This window comes from Leptonychotes weddellii, chromosome 9, assembly GCF_054177405.1.
Source record: "Leptonychotes weddellii isolate Sample4059 chromosome 9, ASM5417740v2, whole genome shotgun sequence".
Taxonomy (NCBI): Eukaryota; Metazoa; Chordata; class Mammalia; order Carnivora; family Phocidae; genus Leptonychotes; species Leptonychotes weddellii.
In genome coordinates, this window is record NC_138377.1 from 103,216,081 (window position 1) to 103,239,683 (window position 23,603).

General features: G+C 39.0%; 1 protein-coding gene across 9 annotated transcripts in view; it reads left to right on the forward strand.

Moving 5' to 3' along the window:
* SCAPER (S-phase cyclin A associated protein in the ER) overlaps positions 1-23,603 on the forward strand; it is a 422,618-nt gene that overhangs the window by 321,056 nt on the left and 77,959 nt on the right. For all 9 annotated transcript variants that reach the window (XM_081829597.1, XM_081829604.1, XM_081829605.1 and 6 more), the window contains one exon: positions 21,181-21,413. In XM_081829597.1, coding sequence (XP_081685723.1) covers positions 21,181-21,413 — 233 coding nt within the window. The remainder of the gene's footprint in view (positions 1-21,180; positions 21,414-23,603) is intronic.

The following is a 23,603-nucleotide window of genomic DNA, read 5'->3' on the forward strand; positions in this document are numbered from 1 at the left end:
GGAATATTACTCAGCCATCAGAAAAGATGAATACCCAACTTTTACATCAACATGGATGGGACTGGAGGAGATTATGCTAAGTGAAATAAGTCAAGCAGAGAAAGTCAATTATCATATGGTTTCACTTATTTGTGGAACATAAGGAATAACATGGAGGACATTAGGAGAAGGAAGGGAAAAATGGGCGGGGGGAATTGGAGGGAGAGGTGAACTATGAGAGACTATGGACCTGAGAAACAAACAGGGTTTTAGAGGGGAGCGGGGAGGGGGGATTGGTTAGCCCGGTAATGGGTATTAAGAAGGGCACGTACTGAATGGAGCACTGGGTGTTATACAAAAACAATGGATCGTGGATCACTACATCAGAAACTAATGATGTGGCGTGCCTGGGTGGCTCAGTTGGTTAAGCGACTGCCTTAGGCTCAGGTCATGATCCTGGAGTCCCGGGATTGAGTCCCGCATCGGGCTCCCTATTCAGCAGGGAGTCTGCTTCTCCCTCTGACCCTCCCCCCTCTCATGCTCTCTCTATCTCATTCTCTCTCTCAAATAAATAAATAAAATCTTTAAAAAAAAAAAAACTAATGTATGGTGACTAACATAATATAATAAAATTAAAAACTACAAAAAAAAAAAGGAATGAACTATTGATACATTCAGCAACATGGATGAGTTATTCAGAATTCATGGAAGCATTATTCAGAGTGAAAAAAAATCCAGTTCAAAAGTCTACCTACTATATGATTCTAGTTATTTGAAATTTTATGAAATGCAAAATAATCTATGACACAGCATAGTAGTGATTGCCTAGAGCCTCAGGGGTAGAGAGCACAGGGGACCTTTTGTGGGTGTTGAAAATGTTCTGTATCTTGATTATGATGGTTCTTACATGGACATTATCATTTGTCAAAACTTATTGAAGCATACACTTAAAATGGGTATAGTTTAGAATAAAATTTATTTTTAAAGTGTGCTTTTGAAAATGTGACAAAATATCAAGTGGTGAGTCTAGGTAAAGAGTATATAGTTCAGTGTATACTATTCTTAGGCTTTTGTGACAGCTTGACATTTTTCAAAACAAAAAATTGAGGGAAATGTGCTTTTGTGTACATGCAGAAGGGTCCTTTGACTTCTGGCATTGTATGCTAAGTGAAATTTTACTGTGCCCTAGATTTAGAAGGGGAAAAAAAAATACTCTGTCCAAAATACAGTGATGTAAAGACACCAACTGGATTATTGAGGGGAGAAACAAGCCAGAGAGCTAATGACTACACATCTTCGTATGCACTCATATTCATTCTCTCATTTTTTCTTGATATGAAATACATAAAGTTAATGGCTATTGATTTTCTTTCCTCGTATTTTAAGTGAGCACAATTTATTTAATTTATTTATATGCCCTCTTCAGTCAAGAATATGCTATACTAGACATCACAAAGAACACGGAGAGACTAGAGTGTGGAATTTGCTCTCAGGAACCTTATAGTCTAGCATAAAGGTCAGCCAACTAGGATCCACATGTCAAACCATCACTTGTTTGTAAATAAAGTTTATTGGAACAAAGCCACACCCATTCATTACATTTGGTTGCTTTCCCCCTACAATGGTAGAGTTGAGTAGTTGTGATAGAGACTGTGTGATATACAAAGCACAAAATATTTATTATCTGGCCCTTTATAGAAAATGTGCACCATCCTCTGGTCTAGTAAAATAAAACATGAATGCCAAAGCAAAGAATGCCATAAGCAAAATAAAGATCAGGTGTTCTGAGAGGGCAGAGAAAGGAGAGATTCCTTCCTAATAGGAAGGTAGGAGAAGGCCTCATTGAGGAAGTGGTGTTGGAAACCAAACCTACGTAGGAATTAGGCAGGTGGGAACAGTGTGGCAAATGGCTGGAACAGGAGGCATGGAAGGAAATCTTTCCATGTGCTCTTGAAAATCACCAAGTAGAGAGAAAAGAAAAGCTAAATCAACAACCTTAGACCCACTTGTCAACATATCATAAAATATCAAGAGCTGTTAAGAACTTTAAAGATTCTCTCATACAACCCTTTCAAGTTTCAGATGAGGGAACACACTCAGAGTCTTAAATAACTCGTGCAAGGCCACATACAAAGTTAGTGGGGAAGCCATACTAAAATCCATTGCTTTTGCCTCCAAACCTTGTACCGGACACACTGAGACACTTAAACTAGTATTTACTGAACTGCCTTCCTAGAGTGGCTCTGTGGGAATGCAGAGAGACCCTCTAGAAGGGTAACTGTATTGTTACAAATGAGAGATGATGGGGAATGGAGAATAATCTCATTAAACTGCGTATCTGGGAAGTGGAGAGGAAGGAGTTATTCACCAGGATAGGGAATAGAGGAGAAGGGAGGACAGTCCCAGTTTTGGACATGATAAGTTTCGGATACTAGGTATGGAGATGCTGATTTGGGATCACCAGGGTATGGATATAATAGTTGAAGCCATTTTTTTTTTTTCACTTTCTTCTTTTATTGGGGAACAGACACAGGGCATATCACCAAGCGAGAAGCAGTACGGTGCCTCCGGAGGGCAAGGACCAGGCCCATGGTAGCCAGAGTGAGGGATACCACCGTGGCCAGGCCTAAGCCCAGCAACACAGAGGTGTGAGGAGAGGTGGGCCCCTCCACACCACGATCACCAGCCTTTCCCAGGAAGATCAGAGGCCCCACGGTGATCTCTGCTTCTTCGGTCACGTGCCTTCGACTTCGGGCTCAGGAAGCAGACTTGTGCCGCCCTCTCTCTAGGTGGGACAGCCTCCTGGAACGGCCTGGAAGACCCTCTACAGTTACTTTTTTCAAATCACACATATTCTCCCTTCCTTTGAGATTTAGTGCTTGCCCTAAGAAATATATGGGGATTTGTTCCCCAGATCAATGTTGTGAAAGGGGAAGACTGAAACCTTTTTTAAATTGTGTTTTACATAAAGTTTAATAGATATTTGATAGGTATTTTTAGAAAAACAAGTAAATGACATAATTTTGAAAACTTACTATTGCCTATCATTAACTTGGGAAAATCGGGCTTCTTTGTTGGAGCAGATTACCTGTCTTCAGACTAGCACTTCCATATTTTTCTGACAGTTTTAATTCCTGCATGTGTTTTTGTCCAAGCTGCCAAAAACTAAGCTGTCACGTGGAAGACCCCAGCATCATCAGGCTTTATTGTTTCATTGTCATTAGGCCCTGTTCTTTCCCCAATACAAGAGAAGGCACAGCTCATGGGCTTCTGTCCCATTTACCACCCCTTTCTGTCACAACCAAGCATCTTAAAGAGCTATCTGCCCCCACCCTTTTCATTTCATCACTACACATTCACTTTCTATCCACTGTACTTGGGCTTTTCCTCCCACCATCTACTCAGAATGCTTTCACCAAGATGACCAGTGATTCCCAGGTTGAAAATCTTCCCTCCTTTGGTTTATATAAGTCTCCCTCTGGACTGTCCTCCTAGTGGGCCATTTTGCAAATGTTGATGTTTCCCAGGATTCCTTTTTGAGTTTTTCTTCTCCTCCCCATCAAGCTGTACAATCTTCATGGACAGTTTTATGTTTATGACTTCAACTATTATCCATACCCTGGTGATCCCAAATCAGCATCTCCATACCTAGTATCCGAAACTTACCATGTCCAAAACTGGGACTGTCCTCCCTTCTCCTCTATTCCCTATCCTGGTGAATAACTCCTTCCTCTCCACTTCCCAGATATGCAGTTTAATGAGATTATTCTCCATTCCCCATCATCTCTCATTTGTAACAATACAGTAGCCTCCTTCCCGGCCTTTAGTTTTAACCTCTTCCATAACAGCCTACACATTATGACAAGTCCTCTTTCTGAAATGAATCCTTCACTGGCTAACCTTCTAGATTAAGAGCTAAATTCCTTAATGAAGCACCCCAGGCCTCTGTGATCTGACAGTCTGATTTCCCGCTGCTCTGGCTGCACCCAGTAACCTGCAGCTCCCTGAGTGTCCACACACTCTAATGCCTTTTTTCATCCTGTTTGCTTTGGTGCATTCTGCTGCCCCACACCACCACCACCCCACCAAGCGAAGTTCATCCCTTGCTATGAGACCCAGCTCAGGAGGTACCTCCTTTGGGCAGTGTTCCTTGCACCAGTCCTCACAGTGCCATGAGTTTATTTCTAGGGTTGTTGCACTTACCACATGGAATTCTAATTCTGGTATATTTACCTGTGAACTCTTGAGAGTGAAACTATGTCTTTATCTTCACCATTGAGCTCGTCATAGAGCCTAGGACATAGTATTTGAAAAATATTTGATAAGTGAATGAAAGAAATTGTTGTAGGCTAATGTGTTTTGTGGATCAGAGAATTATACTGTTATTTCAAATATAGGTGAAATGTGGATGACATACGTTTCCTTTCTGGTGTGAATTCATGTACTTCATGATCTACATATAAGTACTTCCTTAACTACAGGAAACAAACTGAGGGTTCTGGGGGGGTGGGTAGGAGGATGGGTTAGCCTTGTGATGGGTATTAAGGAGGGCAGGAACTGCATGGAGCACTGGGTGTTATAAGCAAACAATGAATCATGGAACACTACATCAAAAACTAATGATGTAATGTATGGTGATTAACATAACATAATAAATAGAAAAAAAAAGTACTTCCTTAAACTGAAGGAGTTCCTCCACAGTGTTAATCTCCTTTTTATAAAGTAGATAAGCATGGCTCAGTGATTATCCATAACCTGTCTCTCCTCACAAGTTTCACCTTAAACCTTTCTGAAGAGATTAAACCAAGATTCAGCTCTCATTTCTATATATGCAAAATGTAGAAATGCCTATGAGAAGGTAATATGTATGTATATTTTCCTAAAGTTCTACCTTTGAAACTTTCAGAGGTACTTGCTTGCAGCTTTTGCTGAATATGAAGCATCTTTTGAGTAGCGTCTTTTGAGTAGCTGTTACAAAGGGAAACAATGTTTAAATGATTAACATTGGATTAAGCCTGAATTTTCATTTACCTAATCATGGTCACTTGTGTGAGTACTCTGGAAAGTGGTAATAAAAATTCCCTCGCACTTGTTTAGTGCTTTCTAATTTCCAAGCACTTCCACGTGTCATCTTGATTAACCCTCACTGTGGTACAGTCAAGTAGTTAAAGGCTCAGGCTCAGCAGGGAGACTGCCTAGATTGAGAGCCTGACTCTGCCATAATTTAACCTCTCTAAACCCTAGTTTTCTTTTCTGAAAATAGGCATAGTAGTACTGCTCTGTGGGAGTATTGTATGGGTCAAGTGTGACGATGTGGGTGAAAGTGTCAGCACAGCATCTTACATTGCTGATGGATCACGAATCGTCAGCTGTTCCTCACACTACTGCCTTTCCCTCCACTAATATTAACCGCTACAAGACAAATCCCTGTGAAGTGACAGTGAGTGTTACTCTGGAAAAATCTGAGGCCTTAAGAAGCAGTTAAGCACTCGTGCAATGCCCTTCCACTATGGTGGTTTCAGAGAAGTTTGAGTGGGAAGCTGGGACTTCACCACCACCCTCCTGTGGAGGCCACTTGGGGGAAAGTAACATGCTCCCTCTCCAGCTCCCAGCCAGTGTGGTATCAGTGCAGAAACTATGTGAGGAGCCTGAACTCCTACTCTCACCGAACAAGAATGGGACACCCTCCCGTCCCCCTGGGGGTGTCAGTGAAGGCCAAGTGGGCAACCTGGACTTCCATCCCTACCTGACAGTAACAACATGTCACCGCCTCCCCCCATCAGTGTGGTATCAGGGGAGGTAGTCTAAAATGCAAGATTTAAGTAAGATCCAGAGTCATAACCTAATATCCAAATGTCCAAGACACAATTTAAAAATCAGTCATCATACCAAGAGCCAGGAAAATTTATAGCTGAGTGAGAAAAGACAGCCAAATAGATATTGTGATTATCTCACAGGATTTTAAAGCAGCTATCAAAAAAATGCTTCAACATGCAATCACAAATACGCTTGAACAACTGACAAAATAGAAAATCTCTCAGCAAAGAAATAGAAGATACAAAGATGAACCAAATGGGAAATATTAGAATGGACAATTATAAATCTGTGAAAGTGTAGGCATGCACATGTGCAAGTGTGTGCACACACACACACCCCTCTCCCCTTCGCACACTGCTTACCCCTAGCCCATTAGCCCCAGTTGCTTCCATTTTAGAAATGGCACGGTTTGAGTTTCCAAAAGAGAATGAAAGCTGTTATGGTAAGATGTATCCCAGCATGGGCTCCTTGGTTAGCTCTGTACATTCAGAGAATTCAGGCTTAAGTCTGGTGTGTGAGAGGCATAGAAAGCAGGCATATCGCTTTTGTACAGAAGTAGGAGGAACAGATCAGTTTTGGAGTGATAGAGATCTATCTGATAAAGATCCCAATGGTCTGGCATTTGGTTTGAAAAAAATTAGCTCCAGAGTATAAGGTGTGGTAGTACTTTAGCTTCTCTGTTGCATCAGTGTAAAAGATACTGAAGGTTAGAGGAAAGACCGATAGGTTTTAGATGACTGTGAACTTAGTACGTTAGGGGTGTTGCCTGACTTCTGAAAAAACCCGTGATAGCATGTAGTTGAATACTGTTCTAGAACAAGAGGATGATAGTCCCCCTGCAGAATAGAGAGTAACCAGATAGGTAAAGGAAGTGTAAACCATGCCATGTAAGAAACAAATGAAGAAACTGGGACTCAGTAGACATGAGAGCTGTTTTGAAATTTCTGAATGGTTCTCCTAGGAAAGGGCAGCACTCCTGCCACAGAGGAATGAGGAGACCAATGACCAGTGGGTTGGTGAGGAGCTAACAGGGCTGGCAGCAGGGACAGACACTGCCTTAAACACAATAATTAGAACTATCTAAAATTGGAAAGGCCTGCCTCAGTGAGTACCCTGTGGCTGAGGATGTCAGACCCATATTAAGAAATCCCTCTATTGTTTGAGAAGATGAACCAGATACTAACCTAACTATGGAACTGTCCAATGCTGAGGGTCTCTGATTCTCTGTTCTTCAAGTTCCTCCCTCTAGCGTTATTATTATATAATTTCCTAAGGGGTGGTATCATTTTACCTCCGTTTTCACTGGTTAACTGTTTTCTCACTGACATTAGTATGCCTGCTTCCATCTCCTTTTTCATTGTTTTTGTTATTTCCTGGTTCTTGTTTATATTCCAGGTAGATGACTTTACTTAGATAACTTCATGATCATAAATAAAGTTCTACAGAATCATAGAATCTGAGGATTCAAGGAGGCCTTAGAGATTAACCAGTCTAACCTCGTACCAGGAAGATACAATGATATTGAGTGGGATAAGTCACTAAACATAGAATCTAGTGTCTAATTGAGAAACTATTCCATCATTTACTGACTTCACAATCTTATGCAAGTTGCTTAACCTATCTAAGCTTCTGTTTTCTCATTGGCATAAAGGGAGAATAATAGATATATTAGAGGGTTGCTATAAACATTTAATGAAACAAATGCATATAAAAACACTTCATTCATCATCTTACTCCCAGTAGACTCTCAGTAAATATTAGTGAAAGCTGAATTCCCTGATTTTATAGAAGAGGAACTGGAGACACACAGGTCATGCTGGTACTAGTGGGTAAGCTAGACTGAGACTCAGGCCTCCTGGATTCCAACAAAGTACTCTCAGCATACCAAAGCTGCTTTCTAAATGCCTCTAGAAGCTACTTATTCTTTCATTCCACAAATATTTAGAAGCACAAACTAGACCATAGGCACTGGAAGTATAGAGGCAAATAGTAGCTCACAGTCTAGTAGGAAGGACAGGTAAGAGACATTTAAAATGCATTGTGGTTAGTGTAATAAACCAGAGCATTCCCAGGGGCTCGGTTGAGGCATAAAACTTACATTGTGGATGGGGAAGACAGAGGATGTATCACATGGACTGCAGCAACTGAAAGAGGAATAAGAGGTGAAGAAGAATAGGATATTGTGTGGACAAGGAGTAACCTGCAAAATTTACAAATTTACCCAAGGTGACTACATACTATACTTTTTTTTTAAGTGCTGGTTTTATTGATTTATTTATTATTGATTTACCTTCTGAATGAGTCACAGTCATTGGATGGTCTTTTTAATTGAAAATCAGTATCTGCATGCAATCAACAAATATTTTTTGAACACCTATACTAGTCAATGTTGTTTTAGGACCAAGAACAGAGAAGTAAACAAAGTCTTGCCCTTATGGAGCTTATATTCTAGTTGGGGGAAAAAGGAATGCATTTTAGGAGATGACCATTGCAATGGAACAAAAATAAAGCTGAGTAAACAGTAAAGAGAAAGTGGTTTGGGGGAGAAGAATGTTACTTCATTTTTTTTTTTAAGATTTTATTTATTTATTTGACAGAGACACAGAGAGGGAACACAAGCAGGGGGGAGTGGGAGAGGGAGAAGCAGGCTTCCTGCCGAGCAGGGAGCCCAATGTGGGGCTCGATCCCAGGACCCTGGGACTATGTTCTGAGCCGAAGGCAGACGCTTAACGACTGAGCCACCCAGGTGCCCAGAATGTTACTTTAAAAAGGTAGTCTACAAAGGCTTAAGAATAGGGTAGCATTTGAATTGAGACAAGAGACAGAGCAGGATGTAGTATATGAATTTAGAGAAGTAACTGAGCCAATAGATCAGAAAAGGCCTTGTTGGCCATTATGAGGTTTTAGGCTTCTAGTTTACAAGAGGTAAGATGCCAGGGAGTGTTTGGAGCAGAAGAATGATATGATTCAACATTTAAAACCAAGATATTTCCAAGCATCATGACCACTAAGGCATGTACTCTAAAGTTTGCTAAAATTATATCATTTAGGACTTTGCATAAAATATTTAAACAGAGACTAGAAGTTACAAATTATTAGAAAGGGAAATAATATGTGGCATAAAATATAACGCTGTCTTTAATACAGTCAATATTATTTGTGGAATTAAAAAAAGATGTTGAAAACTATTAGCTATTCCTATTTGATTTGTTTTTATACTTCAAAGTAAATCATCAGGGTAAGTATCTTTCATTAGTTCTGTTTTTATGCATAAAAAACATAAGCATGGGGCACCTGGGTGGCTCAGTCATTAAGTGTCTGCCTTCGGCTCAGGTCATGATCCCAGGGTCCTGGGATCGAGCCCCACATCAGACTCCCTGCTCGGCGGGAAGCCTGCTTCTCCCTCTCCCACTCCTCCTGCTTGTGTTCCCTCTCTCGCTGTGTCTCTCTCTGTCAAATAAATAAAATCTTTAAAAAAAAACATAAGCATAGATGTTTTATAAAATATCAATAGGGAAAAAACTGTTGTACGTCTAATGACAGTAACTAAAGGAAATAAAATGGTGCCAACAGTATAGAAACCTATTTTGCTGTTGGAGTCCTTCCACATTTTTTGCCCTTTTTTTCCTTACTCTGACACTGTCTTAAGAGGTGCTTTCTTCTTCTTCTTTTTTTTAATTTTTCTTTAAATTTCAGTTAGTTAACCTACAGTGTAATATTAGTTTTGGGTGTACAGTATAGTGACTCAACACTTGCGTACAACACCTGGTGCTCATCACAGCAAATGCCTTCCTTATTCCCCATCACTGATTTCACCCATCCCCCCACCCACTGCAGTCTGGTAACCATTAGTTTATTCTCTATACTTACAAGTCTGCTTCTTGGTTTGCCTCCCTCTCTGTTCTTTTTCCCCTTTGTTTGTTTTGTTTCTTAAATTCCATGTATGAGTGAAATCATACGGTATTTCTCTGACTTATTTTGCTTAGCATTGTACTCTCTAGATCCATACATGTCATTATAAATGGCAAGGTTTCATTCTTTTATGGCCAAGTAATATTCCATTGTATATATATACCACATCTTTATCCATTCATCAGTCGATGAACACTTGGGCTGTTTCCATAATTTGGCTATTGTACATCAGGGTGCATGTATCCCTTTGAATTAGTATTTTGTATTATTTGGGTAAATACCTCATAGTGCAATTGCTGGATCACAGGGTAGTTCTATTTTTAACTTTTTAAGGACCCTCCATACTGTTTTCCAGAGTGGTTGCACCAGTTTGCATGCCCACCAACAGTGCAAGAGGGTTCCCCTTTCTTCACGTACTCCCCACACCTGTTGTTTCTTGTGTTGTTAATTTTAGCCATTCTGACAGGTATGAGGTGATACCACATTGTAGTTTTAATTTGCATTTCCCTGATGATGAGTGATGTTGAACATCTTTCCATGTCTGTTGGCCATCTATATGTCTTCTTTGGAGAAATGCCTGTTCATGTCTTCTGCCCATTTTTTAATTGTATTTGTTTTTTGGTGTTGTATAAGTTCTTTATGTTTTTGGATACTAACCCTTTATTGAATATGTCATTTGCAAATATCTTCTCCCATTCTATAGGTTGCCTTTTAGTTTGCTTCCTTTTCCTGTGCAGAGCTTTTTATTTTGATGAAGTCACAATAGTTTATTTTTGCTTTTGTTTCCCTTGCCTCAGGAGACATATCTAGAAAGACGTTGCTGTGGCTGCTGTCAGAGAGGTTACTGCCTGGGTTCTCCTCTAGGATTTTGATGGTTTCAGGTCTCACATTTAGGTCTTTAGTCATTTTGAATTTATTTTTGTGTCTGATGTAAAAAAGTGGTCCAGTTTCATTCTTTTGCATGTTGCTCTCCAGTTTTCCCAACATCATTTGCTGAAGAGACTGTCTTTTTCCCATTGGTTAATCTTTCCTACTTAGTTGAAGATTAATTGACCATATAGTTGTGGGTTCATTTCTGGGTTTTCTATTCTAATCCCTTGATCTATGTGTCTGTTTTTGTGCCAGTACTATACTGTCTTGATCACTACAGTTTTGTAATATAACTTGAATTCCAGAATTGTGATGCCTCCAGCTTTGCTTTGCTTTTCCACGGTTGCTTTGGCTATTCAGGGTCTTTTATTCTAGGATTGTTTAGGATTTCAGGATTGTTTGTTCTAGCTCTGTGAAAAGATGCTTTGGTATTTTAATAGGGATTGTATTAAATGTGTAGATTGCTTTGGGCAGTATGGACATTTTAACAATATTTGTTCTTCCAGTCCATGAGCATGGAATGTTTTTCCATTTCTTTGTGTCATCTTAATTTCTTTCGTCAGTGTTTATAGTTTTCAGAGTACAAGTCTTTCACCTCCTTGGCTAGGTCTATTTCTAGGTATCTTACTGTTTTTGGTGCAATTGTAAATGGATTGATTCCTTAATTTCTCTTTCTGCTGCTTCATTGTTGGTGTATAGAAATGCAACAGATTTCTGTACATTGATTTTTTATCCTGCGACTTTACTGAATTTGTGAATCAGTTCTAGCAGTTTTTTGGTGGAGTTTTTCAGGTTTTCTATATAGAGTAGCATGTCATCTGCAAATAGTGAAAGTTTTACTTCTTACTTGCTAATTTGGATACCTTTTATTTCACTTCATTGTCTGATTGCTGTGGCTAGGACCTCCAGTAGTATGTTAAATAACAGTGGTAAGAGTGGACATCCCTGTCTTGTTCCTGACCATAGAGGCAAGGCTCTCAGTTTTTCCCCATTGAGAATGATATTAGCTGTGGATTTTTCATATATGGCCTTTATTATATTGAAGTATGTTGAGGTATTCTCTCTAAACCTACTTTGTTGAGGGTTTTTATCATAAGTGGTTGTTATACTTTGTCAAATGCTTTTTCTGCATCTCATGGTCATATGGCTCTTATCCTTTCTTTTATTAGTGTGGTGATCATGTTGATTGATTGATTGGTGAGTGTTGAATAATAAGTCCCACTTGATCATGGTGAATAAGTCTTTTAATGTATTAATGGATTCAGTTTGCTAGTATTTTATTGAGAATTTTTGCATCCATGTTCATCAGGGATGTTGGCTTTTAGTTCTTTTTTAGTGGAGTCTTTACCTGGTTTGTATCAGGATAATGCTGGCCTCATAGAATGAATTTGAAAGTTTTCCTTCCCTTTCTATTTTTTGGAATAGTTTGAGAAGAATGGGTATTAATTCTTCTTTAAATGTTTGGTAGAATTCACCTGTGAAGCCATCTGGTCCTGGACTTTTGTTTGTTTGGAGTTTTTATCTGTTTCTTCCAGGTTGTCCAATTTGTTGGCATATAGTTCTTCATAATATTCTCTTATAATTGTTTGTATTTCTGTGGTGTTGGTTGTTATTTCTCCTGTCTCCATTGTGATTTTATTTACTTGGGTCCTTTCTCTTTTCTTTTTGATAAGTCTGGCTAGAAGTTTATCATTTTTATTAACTTTTTCAAAGAACCATCTCCTAGTTTCATTGATTTGTTCTACTGTGTTGTTGTTTTTTTCTTTGGTTTCTCTTTCATTTATTTCTGCTCTGATCTTTATTATTTCCTTCCTTCTGCTGGCTTTAGGCTTCGTTTGTTGTTCTTTTTCTAGCTCTTTTAAGTGTAAGGTTAGGTTGTTTACTTGAGATTTTTCTTGGTTCTTGAGTTAAGCCTTTATCTCTAAACAATCTCCTATTGGTTCTCAGTGAACTTAATTCATATACTGACCATTGTGAACAAATATACTATACAACTTAAAAATACATAACCTCAACTTCACAATACTAAAAATCATTTGGATAGAATTACCGCTGGATTACCAAGTTAATTTTCTCTCTCATGGAATCATGTTACAGAAGGATGGATTTGTACTACTAAGAAAAGCATCTTTCTGTGTTTCAAAAAAGAATGTAGAAAGTTTTTGAAACTACTTTGGTAGTGTGGGGTAGTGGTGGATAAAGAATGTGAATTTGCCTTTTAAAAGTGATAATGACTTTTAATTTAATTTTGCTAAAACACTTTGCCTCGGGGCTTGGTCCTATAAATATTGGATTTCTCCTTGGAATAGGTTTAGAGAAGCAGCACAGTACAATTCCAACCTGATGGTTTCTTTATCCTCAGGAAAGTCTTCTCCTCTGGACCATGGTTTCCTCAAATATAAAATGAAAAAAAAATTGATTGTGAGGTTCTTTCTAGATCTAAAACTATATGAAATATCTGCAGATTTTACAAAGGTCAAATATCTTTTGAGAGGAAGGAGACATTTTATAGTAAGAATATGTACATGAAATCAGTTTGTAATTTGCTACTATAAGATAATGACCATACCAGTATATTCTGAAGAAATATACTAAAGGAAATACCTTTCATCCATTGGAGAAAAATTGTGGTTTTAGATTTCTGCCTCAGGAGTGACAGTTTCAGAAGAGCCAAAAGCTACAATAGCTCTGTTTTTTCCCAGGCCAGGCCTGGTACATACCAGCAGGTGGTAGTTACAAGCACTGCTGCATGCCGGGAAGGTAACCTTCCCCTGCCCTTCACAGACCACCCACCCCAGGATGGAATGTGTTCCAGATTCAGGTAAGCCAGGTGTGCAGTAGATCAGGGCAGTGAGCAGGGGGGAGGGGAGGATTTTGCTAGCACACCTTTCCTAAAGGACAGGGCCCTCAACTTGCAATGTGCCCTTGGCCAAGCAACTGTGCTGGAAGGATGTTCAAACTCCAGTGTCGGTCTATAAACATGTATCAGAACTCTAAGTGTGCCTTTCATCTACTAAGTGCCCCCAAAGAGCAGGCTGCTAATGAGTTATTTTACCTCTGGCAAGTAACAGTGATATCCACCTAGACAAAAGACAACAGTATAGAGTATTGCTCTGAATACATTATCCTTACAGTATAGATACCTTCTCCTGCAAGTTTCTTTTTATCAAATCTCATTTTTAAAGAGAAGAACCTTTTTGTCTCACTGAAGATAAGCCCCTCCTTACCTTAATTTAGGCCATTTTGAAATTCTTTCCTATGGGTGCCTGGGTGGTTCAGTTGGTTAAGCGTTTGCCTTCAGCTCAGATTGTGATCCCAGGATCCTGGGATCGAGTCCCGCATCGGGCTCCCCGCTCCACGGGGAGCCTGCTTCTCCCTCTGCCTTGCCTCCCTCTCTCTCCCTCTCTCTCTATCTCTCTCTCTGTCTCTTATGAATAAATAAATAAAATCCTAAAAAAAAAGAAAATTATTGGGGCGCCTGGGTGGCTCAGATGGTTAAGCGTCTGCCTTCGGCTCGGGTCATGATCCCAGAGTCCTGCGATCGAGTCCCACATCGGGCTCCCGGCTCAGCGGGGAGCCTGCTTCTCCCTCTGACCCTCTCCCCTCTCATGCTGTTTCCCTCTCGCTCACTCTCTAAAAAATAAATAAAATCTTTAAAAAAAAAAAATTTATTCTTTCCTAGATGAAACATTGGTTTCCTATTAAAGCATTGCAAAAGAAAAATCTATATATTGAAGGATAAGGAAAATTTCTATGGCCATTTGAATAAAATGTCCTGATGAGACCAAAAAAGACTTCACCAAAGAATACAAGCAAAAGCAAAGTCTGTTCTCAGCAGTGAAGGGATCAATACTAAATGAGAAAACACACATATACATGCACAGAATTCTATGGAAAAATATGATGGACTGAACTGAATGTCAGGCTAACTTAGACTGTTGGAAACTAGAAAATTATGGGGAGAAAGTAAAAGACTGTTCAGTACAGTGAGGGCCTTTAGACCTAGGTCTGAAGTCCCAGGATTCAGTGCAGCAAGCCTAACAAGGGAAGCTTGGCTCCTGCAGGCCATAAGGTTCTTCATCTAACTGCCAGATTGTTGAGAAGTTTTTCAATTTGTGTTTACTTTATGAGAAACTGCCAAATGGTGTTTCTAAAATTAAGTAGAACTCCCCAATAAAATAGAAAATCAAAAGTTGTCATTGGTGGACAGAGAATATAAGAATATCGTAAAAATATATCTGATTTACTTTACACTGAGCTTATTTTCTTAGGGCCAGTGAAGAAGTGACATTTGATGCTCAAACCACATTGACAGTTTCTGAATAATGAGATTAGTACATTTAACCCAGAATTATCCCAACAACCCTTAAATATAATATTTTCTTACCCTTTGGCCAAGATAAAGCTCTTATAGAATTCTTCTTTTTCTTTTTCTTTTTTTTTTTTAATGGTAGAGGCATCAGAAAAACAGTGTTTGGCCCATGACCAATATTCACTTCCCTCCACCAAAGACAGAGATTCTACAGAATCCTCAGTAAAAGAGGTACCCAATGAGAGGAAGTCAGTGTGGGGTAAGAGAAAGCACATGGGCTTTTTTTTTTTTTAAAGATTTTATTTATTTATTTGACAGAGAGAGACACAGCAAGAGAGGGAACACAAGCAGGGGGAGTGGGAGAGGGAGAAGTAGGCTTCCCGCGAAGCAGGGAGCCCAATGAGGGGCTCGATCCCAGGACCCTGGGATCATGACCTGAGCTGAAGGCAGACGCTTAACGACTGAGCCACCCAGGCGCCCTGAAAGCACATGGGCTTTAAAGTCTAATAAACTCAGGTTCAAGTCCCAGACCTTCCATTAACTAGCATGTCCTCGATATCTCTGAACTTGAATTATTAATCTGTAAAAATTAAATGTGATGATATAAGAAAAATGCTTAAGCATTTTTGGCTTAGTAGAAACCTCATAGATGTTAATCTCCATCCTTCCTTCTCTTACCCCCTCTCAGTGAGTATGGCTCATACCCCTTTTTTGGGGGGGTATCTTTAGGTTGTCATTTTGAGCATAAGCAGTTACACTGATATATAGTAAGTAATAATATCAGAAGAAATAAAGATGAGCTAGTCGTAGAAATAACTGAGTCTCACATTGAAGTGCCTTTTTGCACTCATATATGTCCTTTCTTGTGTTTCCAAGAATTGGTGTCACATTTTGCTACTGCCTGTTTCTAAAATGGTCACCAATTTTCTCTTTTATATTGTTCTTTCTGTTCTTCTATAAACCATGAAACCACAGCTTGTTACAGTTTTTTGTAAAATCAGAGTCTCTGGGGTCTGAATGACCCTTAAGGTGAACAGAACATCACTCTGATCCCTTGATCACTTACATAGTAGATACGCAAATATCAGATAAGCAAGTGATTAAATAAATGACACTAATTTTGGTATCTCAGATTTTATTTTTTCTTAATTCTCAACTATATTCTTTAAAGATGCAATTTGTGGATAAAGTACTTCTAATTAAACGAAAGATTGCCAAATACAGATGCATAGTGTTTTATTTGAAATACCTGATGAAAATGAGTACAAGTTTCTCGAAAAGAAAGGATTATGAAAATTTGTGATGATGGAGAAACCTGACATTACCCAGAAGTGTATTTCTCATATTCTCTCTGTAGTGTATAAAAGAAAAAAGAAAGTTGTGTTTTTGGTGGATTTATTGAGTTAATTTTAAAATGTGGCCAATTTGAACACACAAGTTACATTTTCTCTGCCTGAGGGCACTGCTAGTATTACAGTAGATATATACAGGCCTGAATCCTCAAAAACAAAGAAAATGGGAAGAAAAGGAAAGCAAATATGTTTTAATCTGGAAAGCAGATAGTTGAAAGACAGTTACCTGAAAGCTAAAACCTAAATTAACAGGAAGAAAAATGTCAGGAGAAAATTTGTGCCACAGAACTCTAGAAGGCACAAGAATTAGAGTCACCAGGTTTCTCAGAAGATGAGGATGAAAGTGGGGCTGGAAAGAGGGTAATTGGTTGGCAGTCTAAATAAGAGGCAGTTTATAGGGGGTGGCTCAGTTGTTAAGCATCTGCCTTCAGTTCAAGTCATGATCCCAGGGTCCTGGGATCAAGCCCTGCATTGGGCTTTCTGCTCAGCGGGAAGCCTGCTTCTCCCTCTCCCATTCCCCCTGCTTGTATTCCCTCTCTCTCTCTCTCTCTGTGTGTCAAATAAATAAATAAATAAATCTTAAAAATAAGTAACTAAGGGCGCCTGGGTGGCTCAGTCGTTAAGCATCTGCCTTCGGCTCAGGTCATGATCCCAGGGTCCTGGGATTGAGCCCCACATCAGGCTCCCTGCTCGGCAGGAAGCCTGCTTCTCCCTCTCCCACTCCCCCTGCTTGTGTTCCTGCTCTTGCTATGTCTCTCTCTATCAAATAAATAAATAAAATCTTTCAAATAAATAAATAAGAGGCAGTTTAGCTGCCCTGGATTTCATCTGCCATATGTAGAGCCAAGAGCCTCCTCCCCGCAACTGTGGCAGAAGACAAGAGTTTGAACCAAAGTTACTACAGGCATGGGGATACCATCTGCAGGCACAAAAAGTCATACAAAAACAAAATGATTTAGGAAAAATCTATTCCTTAAATAATGAGCCACTCAGCCTCCTTCTTCTATGAATCTCTGCAAAAATGGGCAGCCCATCTTATATACTCCAGGCCTGGAAGATACAGGATTTCATTCTTATGAAACCAACTCTCCTGGGAGAACAGACATATAAATACTAATATTTGGGATTCCTCACTGGGAAAGCTAGGTCTCTGTTTAGTCACCCAAATTGAAGCCCTTCACACAGAGTTTGTATCCAGCTTATGATTGGATCAAGATTGTGATACACTAATCTGTATGTATCAGTCTTGAGTATGAGCAGAAAGCCCCACATGACCACATATTTAAGGAAAGCTTACAATCTAAAGTACAGAGAAAGAATTCAAAGGAGACAGAGACCATGTAGGAAACAAAATAAAATCTTAAAAAAGTATAATTTCACAGAGATGAGAAATATTGTATCCATAAAACAAGAAACTATAAAAACAAAACATATAGGGAGCCAAAAAGAGCTCCTGAAACTAGGGTGCCTGGGTGGCTCAGTCAGTTAAGTGTCCAACTCTTGGTTTCGGCTCAGGGTGGTAGGAGTGAGCCCCACGTGGGGCTCCGTGCTCAGTGCAGAGTCTGTTTGAGATTCTCTCTCTCCCTCTCCCTCTGACCCTCCCCCACACATGCTGCTCTTTCTCTCAAATAAATAAATAAATCTTTAAAAAAAAAAAAAGAGCTCCTGAAAATTAGAAATATCACAGATGAAAAACCTAGTAGAAGGACTGGAAAATAAAGTTAAGGAAATCACCTAAGAAGTAGGACAAAAACAAAGATGAAAGGCAGGAGAAAACAAAATATAAGAAAATTACACGCTCAGTTCAGGACCAAAGTCCAACAGAGAAAATGAATGGGAGGAAATTAGCAAAGAAATAATGCAAGAAATTTCCCCATAAGTGAAACGTGGTTTTCTGATTAAAAAGACCACTGAGTTTTTACACCAAAAAAAAAAAAAGTGACCTATACCAAGACACAGGAAATCAGGGATAAGAAGTTCCTAAAAGTTCCCAGAAAGGAACAGGCCATGTACAAAAATATTAAGAATTAGATTGGACCTTTTAACAGTGCTTGAAGTTGGAAACAGGGGAGCAATCTTTCAAAACTCCAAAGGAAAAGTAGTTCCAACTAAGAATTCTCTATTCAGCCAAACTATCAATCAAGTATAAGGATGAAAGAAAGATACTTACAGACACACGGGTCTCAAAATTTTTCTTTCCCATGCACCCTTTCTTTTTATTATTATTATTATGTTAAGTTAACCACCATACAGTACATCATTAGTTTTTGATGATTCATTAGTTGCATATAACACCCAGCGCTGCACCCTTTCTAAGGAAGTTGTTGGAATATATTCCTCAACAAAATGAGAGAATGAGAAGAAAAAGAAGACGTGGAATCCAAGAAATAAAGGGAATCTAACCCAGGAAGGGGTGGGAGGAATTCTTAAGATGAAGATGAAGGACAATCTCAAAATGAGAGTCCTGTAGTGGGCTTACAGAGCAAGCAGGCCAGATTAGTGCAGGGGTGTGGTAGGTTTCAGGAAGAATGTCTCCACTGAGGAGGCTAAAAAGAACCAACAATCCCTGATGTGTTTGAACTTGAGAGGAAATTCCACTTTAACCAGAAAGGTTGACAATGAATTAATGACAGATAAATAGGAAATTCAGCATACAAAAAAAGTTACCTGACTAAAACCAAAAATTTGTATAAGAAAGTAAATATAATCATGATATGCTAAATAGCTTAACTATAAATAATATATGTATAGTCATAATGGAACTAACAAAACCATGTAGTCAATAGTACTGTGGACCAAATGTTCTGCTTCTCTCCCTCTTTCCAAGTACATAGTAGGATGACATTTCTTGGCTCCCTGGTGCTTGGGTTGGACTATGTGATTACTTCTAGCCAGTAAGGTGTGAGCAAAATGGTGTCACTTTCAAGTAATGCATTTAATGTTGATGCAGGACCTTACAGAGATCTTTTTTCTTCGCTGCCACTGTGACCTATAGTGCTCTGTACTGTCTGATACACTGGCCACTATTAAAATAAAACTAATTGAAATTAAAAAATCGGTCCCTGTGTCACATTAACCACATTTCCAGTGCTCAAAAGCCACATGTGACTAGTGCAGATATAGAACAGTGTAGACTGAAACACTTTGATTATCTTAGAAAGTTCTTTTGGTCTTTGTTGCTATAAATGGTGGTTGCTTTGTCACCTGGGCTCCAAAGTAAGGACAACAGGAATGCAGAGCAGAGCCTCAGGCAGCCTGACATGGACATGTCATGTGAATGAAAAATAAAGCTTTATTGTTTGAAGCCACTGACATTTTGAGGAGTGTTTCACTGCAGCATAACCTGCTCATTCCAACCTATATAGAAATCCTAGGTTCGAACTCCATTCGTCATATACCACCTTCTGTATTGGGACAGGCTAGGTTACGCTAGTCACAACCTGAAGAGGTTTGTGTGACTGTTTTATAACTGCTATAGAGTTTCAAAGGGAACTTTCACCAGTTAACTGGAGCACACACTGCAGAAATATTCTACTCTAATTACTTGGGCTTCAGAATGGCTCAGTGGTCAGAGATAACTTATGGTCAACAGTCTTAAACAGGCCATTCTCAGAAAAGTGATTTTCATGGAATGTCTACATTAACAACAACAAAAGGAATGGAAGGAACATTTGCTTGTGTTTATAAAGATCCTCTTTTTAAATCCAAGTGGTCATTTGTTCCTCTATCTTCTGATAGAACTGGTGCAGGTATAGAGTGAGGATAAGCAAAGGCTGATTGTTACTAAGTGCATTTGTCAAGTGTAATAGTTTGCCAGGTGTTTTCCCCTTCTTCTTATTATTTGAACTTTATAGTAGTCCCAGCAGGTAGGCAGCTATAGAATCTGTATCTCAGAAATGTAAAATTATTAAAGTCATGTAATCCGCTAGAAGAAAAACTGGATCTTGAATATAGTACCATCTGATTCCAAGTCCAGACCTCCTTTCTTCCCATCCTTAGCCTATTGTCTCTGCCCCTTTCTTGGTAGTAAGGCCTTCAGGAGGCAGCCCCTCCTCTTCCTGGGAAGAGTAAGGCTTTAAGTAGCCAGCATCGCAGAACAAGGGCTCCCAGCATGGTAATTATGTATTTAACCCTTGTACTTCTGAAGTCATCCTTCTCTATGAGAGCTGATGTTCATACGCAGTAGTATTTACTCCTGGCAATAATAGAATCATAGTAAGAGTAGCAGTGTAGTAGCAGATAACACGTCTGTGGGGCTTACCTATGTGCCAGACATCGTTCTCAGAATTTACACAGGTTGATTTACTGCTGCAATTACAAACCCAGGTTCTAACTGCTAGTCCCAACTTTTAACCATGTTACTTCCTGTAAACTATACACAAAGATAGCCAAATATGATCCTATATATTAGGAAAAAACTGTTTTGCCATTTTGTGATAAGAAATACAAATTTCATTTTAATAGAGAAATTTAGATTAGATATTTTTAGCATTCACTTTAACAAGAAAACAGTGCTGCTGTCAGTTTACCACTTGGTTCATTTTCTGGGCTCATACAAATTCTTAATATAATTTATTCAATTGAATAAATAATATTTATTGAGTACTTACTAGATGCCTAGGCATGAGCTAAGCATTTTATGTGAATTAGCTCACTTAATCCTGACAAGAACCCTAAGATATAGGCACTGCTGTTGTCCCTGTTTTATAAAGGAGAAAATGAAGCTTGGAAGTAGTAACCTGCCCAAGGTCGCTCAACTAGCAAGGACAAAGCTGAGACTTGAACTCAGCAGCCGAACTTCAGAACCAACACCTAAACATTTAGCTAGCCACCTCTACAATTTCAAAATTACTTAGGATTCCAGAAAGTTTCCAAATTATCTCTGTCCATTTCTGGTGGTTTTACTGAAATACAATTACTATATTTTTTTCTATCTAGGTTTATGTTCCTGATGAAAATAATGCTATTTTGGGAAGAAATACAAATAAGCAAGTTTTTGAAGGTTTGACAACTGGACTTCTCAAAGTCAGTGCTGTGGTTTTTAGCTGCCTGATTGCCAATCGACCAGATGGAAACAGCCGGCCAGCTACACCAAAAATATCGACACCGGAAATGAAAAACAAACCCTCACAAGGTGATGCTTTTAACAGTCGAGTTCAGGACCTCATCAGGTAAAATTGCTAGATTTCTTCAAACTTTTTTCTTCTTTAAAAAAATATTATATTAAAATTATTTAAATCTCAGGGCCCATGTGATGGCATTGGTTCTCACAACACCATCCATAAATTCTTGGTGGAAAATATACTACATTTTGTACAACAGAGAAGAAAAGTCCTACTAATGAAAAGCAATACAGTTAGAGCTCATCTGTCATTCTTGATATTTAGATATTTGATGTTAGAATATATAGTGTCCAAGCTTTTATAACTTTCTTTCTGTCAACTATTTCCCAACTCAAGAATTCCTGAGAATTCCCCTATTTCAGGTCATCTTTGGTTTTAATTTTGGTTCAGACTTAAAACAGTAATAGCTACCATTTACGGAGCATTCATTATGTATATGGTATGGTAATAGAGGCTTTGCAGCTCTATAGGTATAGGATTTCTAATTCAGACTTTGTAGGTGGGGAAGTTGCTCAGAGAGGTTAAGTGCTTTGCCTAAGTTTATGTAATAAATAAATTAAAAGTACGTTGGAGATTTGAGATCAAAACTCAGGTCTAGCTGGACTCCCAAAACCTGTGTGCTTTCCACTACACAAATGTAGTGATTTCTGACACCTGTTCAAGGTCAACCTTGTTCACTTCTAAAGGTCACCTTTTCTCCAGGGAAATTTACTCCTATTCTGACATCTGAACTCTTTTTCCCTCATGAATCTTGAATCAGGTAGGACATTTAATTTCCCAACAGGATTCCATTTAGTGTTAATCAGTTACTTACCCCACCTATCAGTAACTTTTCTGTGATCAGCACTGATCTCTGGTTTCCAAAATCCATGCAGTTTGTTGCTCTGAAGCTTATGGTAGGTTAATAGGAGAAAAGAGAATGTCCTCTTCTGCATTTGCCTCAAAAGAGTTCATAAATTTCCTCTGGTTTTTCTAGTGCTTTCTTGAGAACAGTCGTTTCGTTTGATATCTTTCTTACCCTTGATTACTTTGTTCACTTTTCCCTTCCATCTGCCTGCCTTTTTTCCCCAAGCATATTTATTGCTAGAGAGTACTAGGCCCCTTGGGTTCACAACCATTTATCTTAAAGCACTTGACTTTTACCCTCCCTGACCTTTCTCTCAGTTGCTTGATCCCATTCAATTTCCCCATCTCCTTAGGTCACTGTAGAACCTAGCCCTCTCTGCTTGCTGATACATGCCATTCTGTTCGAGCATTCTCCCTTGGGCTACCGTGTGATGCAGCAACCTGCATTCTTGTCCATACCTTGGCTGTGATGAGGTGGAAGGACCAGCCAAAGGCTTCAGTGTAATTCTAATGGGCTTTCCAGGAGAAAGTACATACATTTTCACATATATTATTATAGTTACTAGATCCTTCATAAAGGAGGAAGATATTGGGGAAAAAAATAACTGGTAATCTGCCAAACCAAATTTCTTGTAACTTAAAAAGGATGATGGATAATCACAGTCCTTTAGAACGAAACTCTGCTGCTCTTTCTCTGACTTGAACCACTTTTGGTGAAGGTTGTTTTCTTATATATAATGCATTGTTAGTTGGCTTCATGATGGCTATGTATAGAACCACAAACTGTAGTTTAGATCTGCCTAGTGAAGCAAACAGAACATGTCTAATTATTTCCATGCTTGCTTTCTCACCTCGTCAGATATACTGACAAGAGATCTCACCCCACTCCCCACCATAACCTGGGAATTTGTTGTCAGTTTCTATCTGTAGAGTTGTAAAGCTGGGCAGAGAGAGTTCCAACAGTCTTTGGTGCTGTTCTCTGGCCTGCGGTCCGGAAGTGGAGCTGGAGCGGAGCACACTGACATGTATCTCCTCCTTCTCCTCATCTGGCATAAAAGAGTCAAGAGGATTTTTAACAAAGATGGTAATACCAGTCCTTATTATTTTACATGGTTCGGTCAAATGTCTAGATCTAAGGGATTCTCAGAAATATTTATCAGTTCCTGCAAAGGTCACCTGTAGCAGTTTGTGCCAGACACCATACAAGGTCCTGGGATACAAAAACAAAAAGACCTTTAACAGAATATCCAAATATTATCATTTGACTGTCAAAAATCAGAACTTTTTTCTATAAAGTGAAAATATTGGCAGTTACAGTGTTTAGCACAGTTCTATGAAAGCAGTATTGTTTGTAGGATAGAAGCAGATTGCAATTTGAAAAAACACTTATTT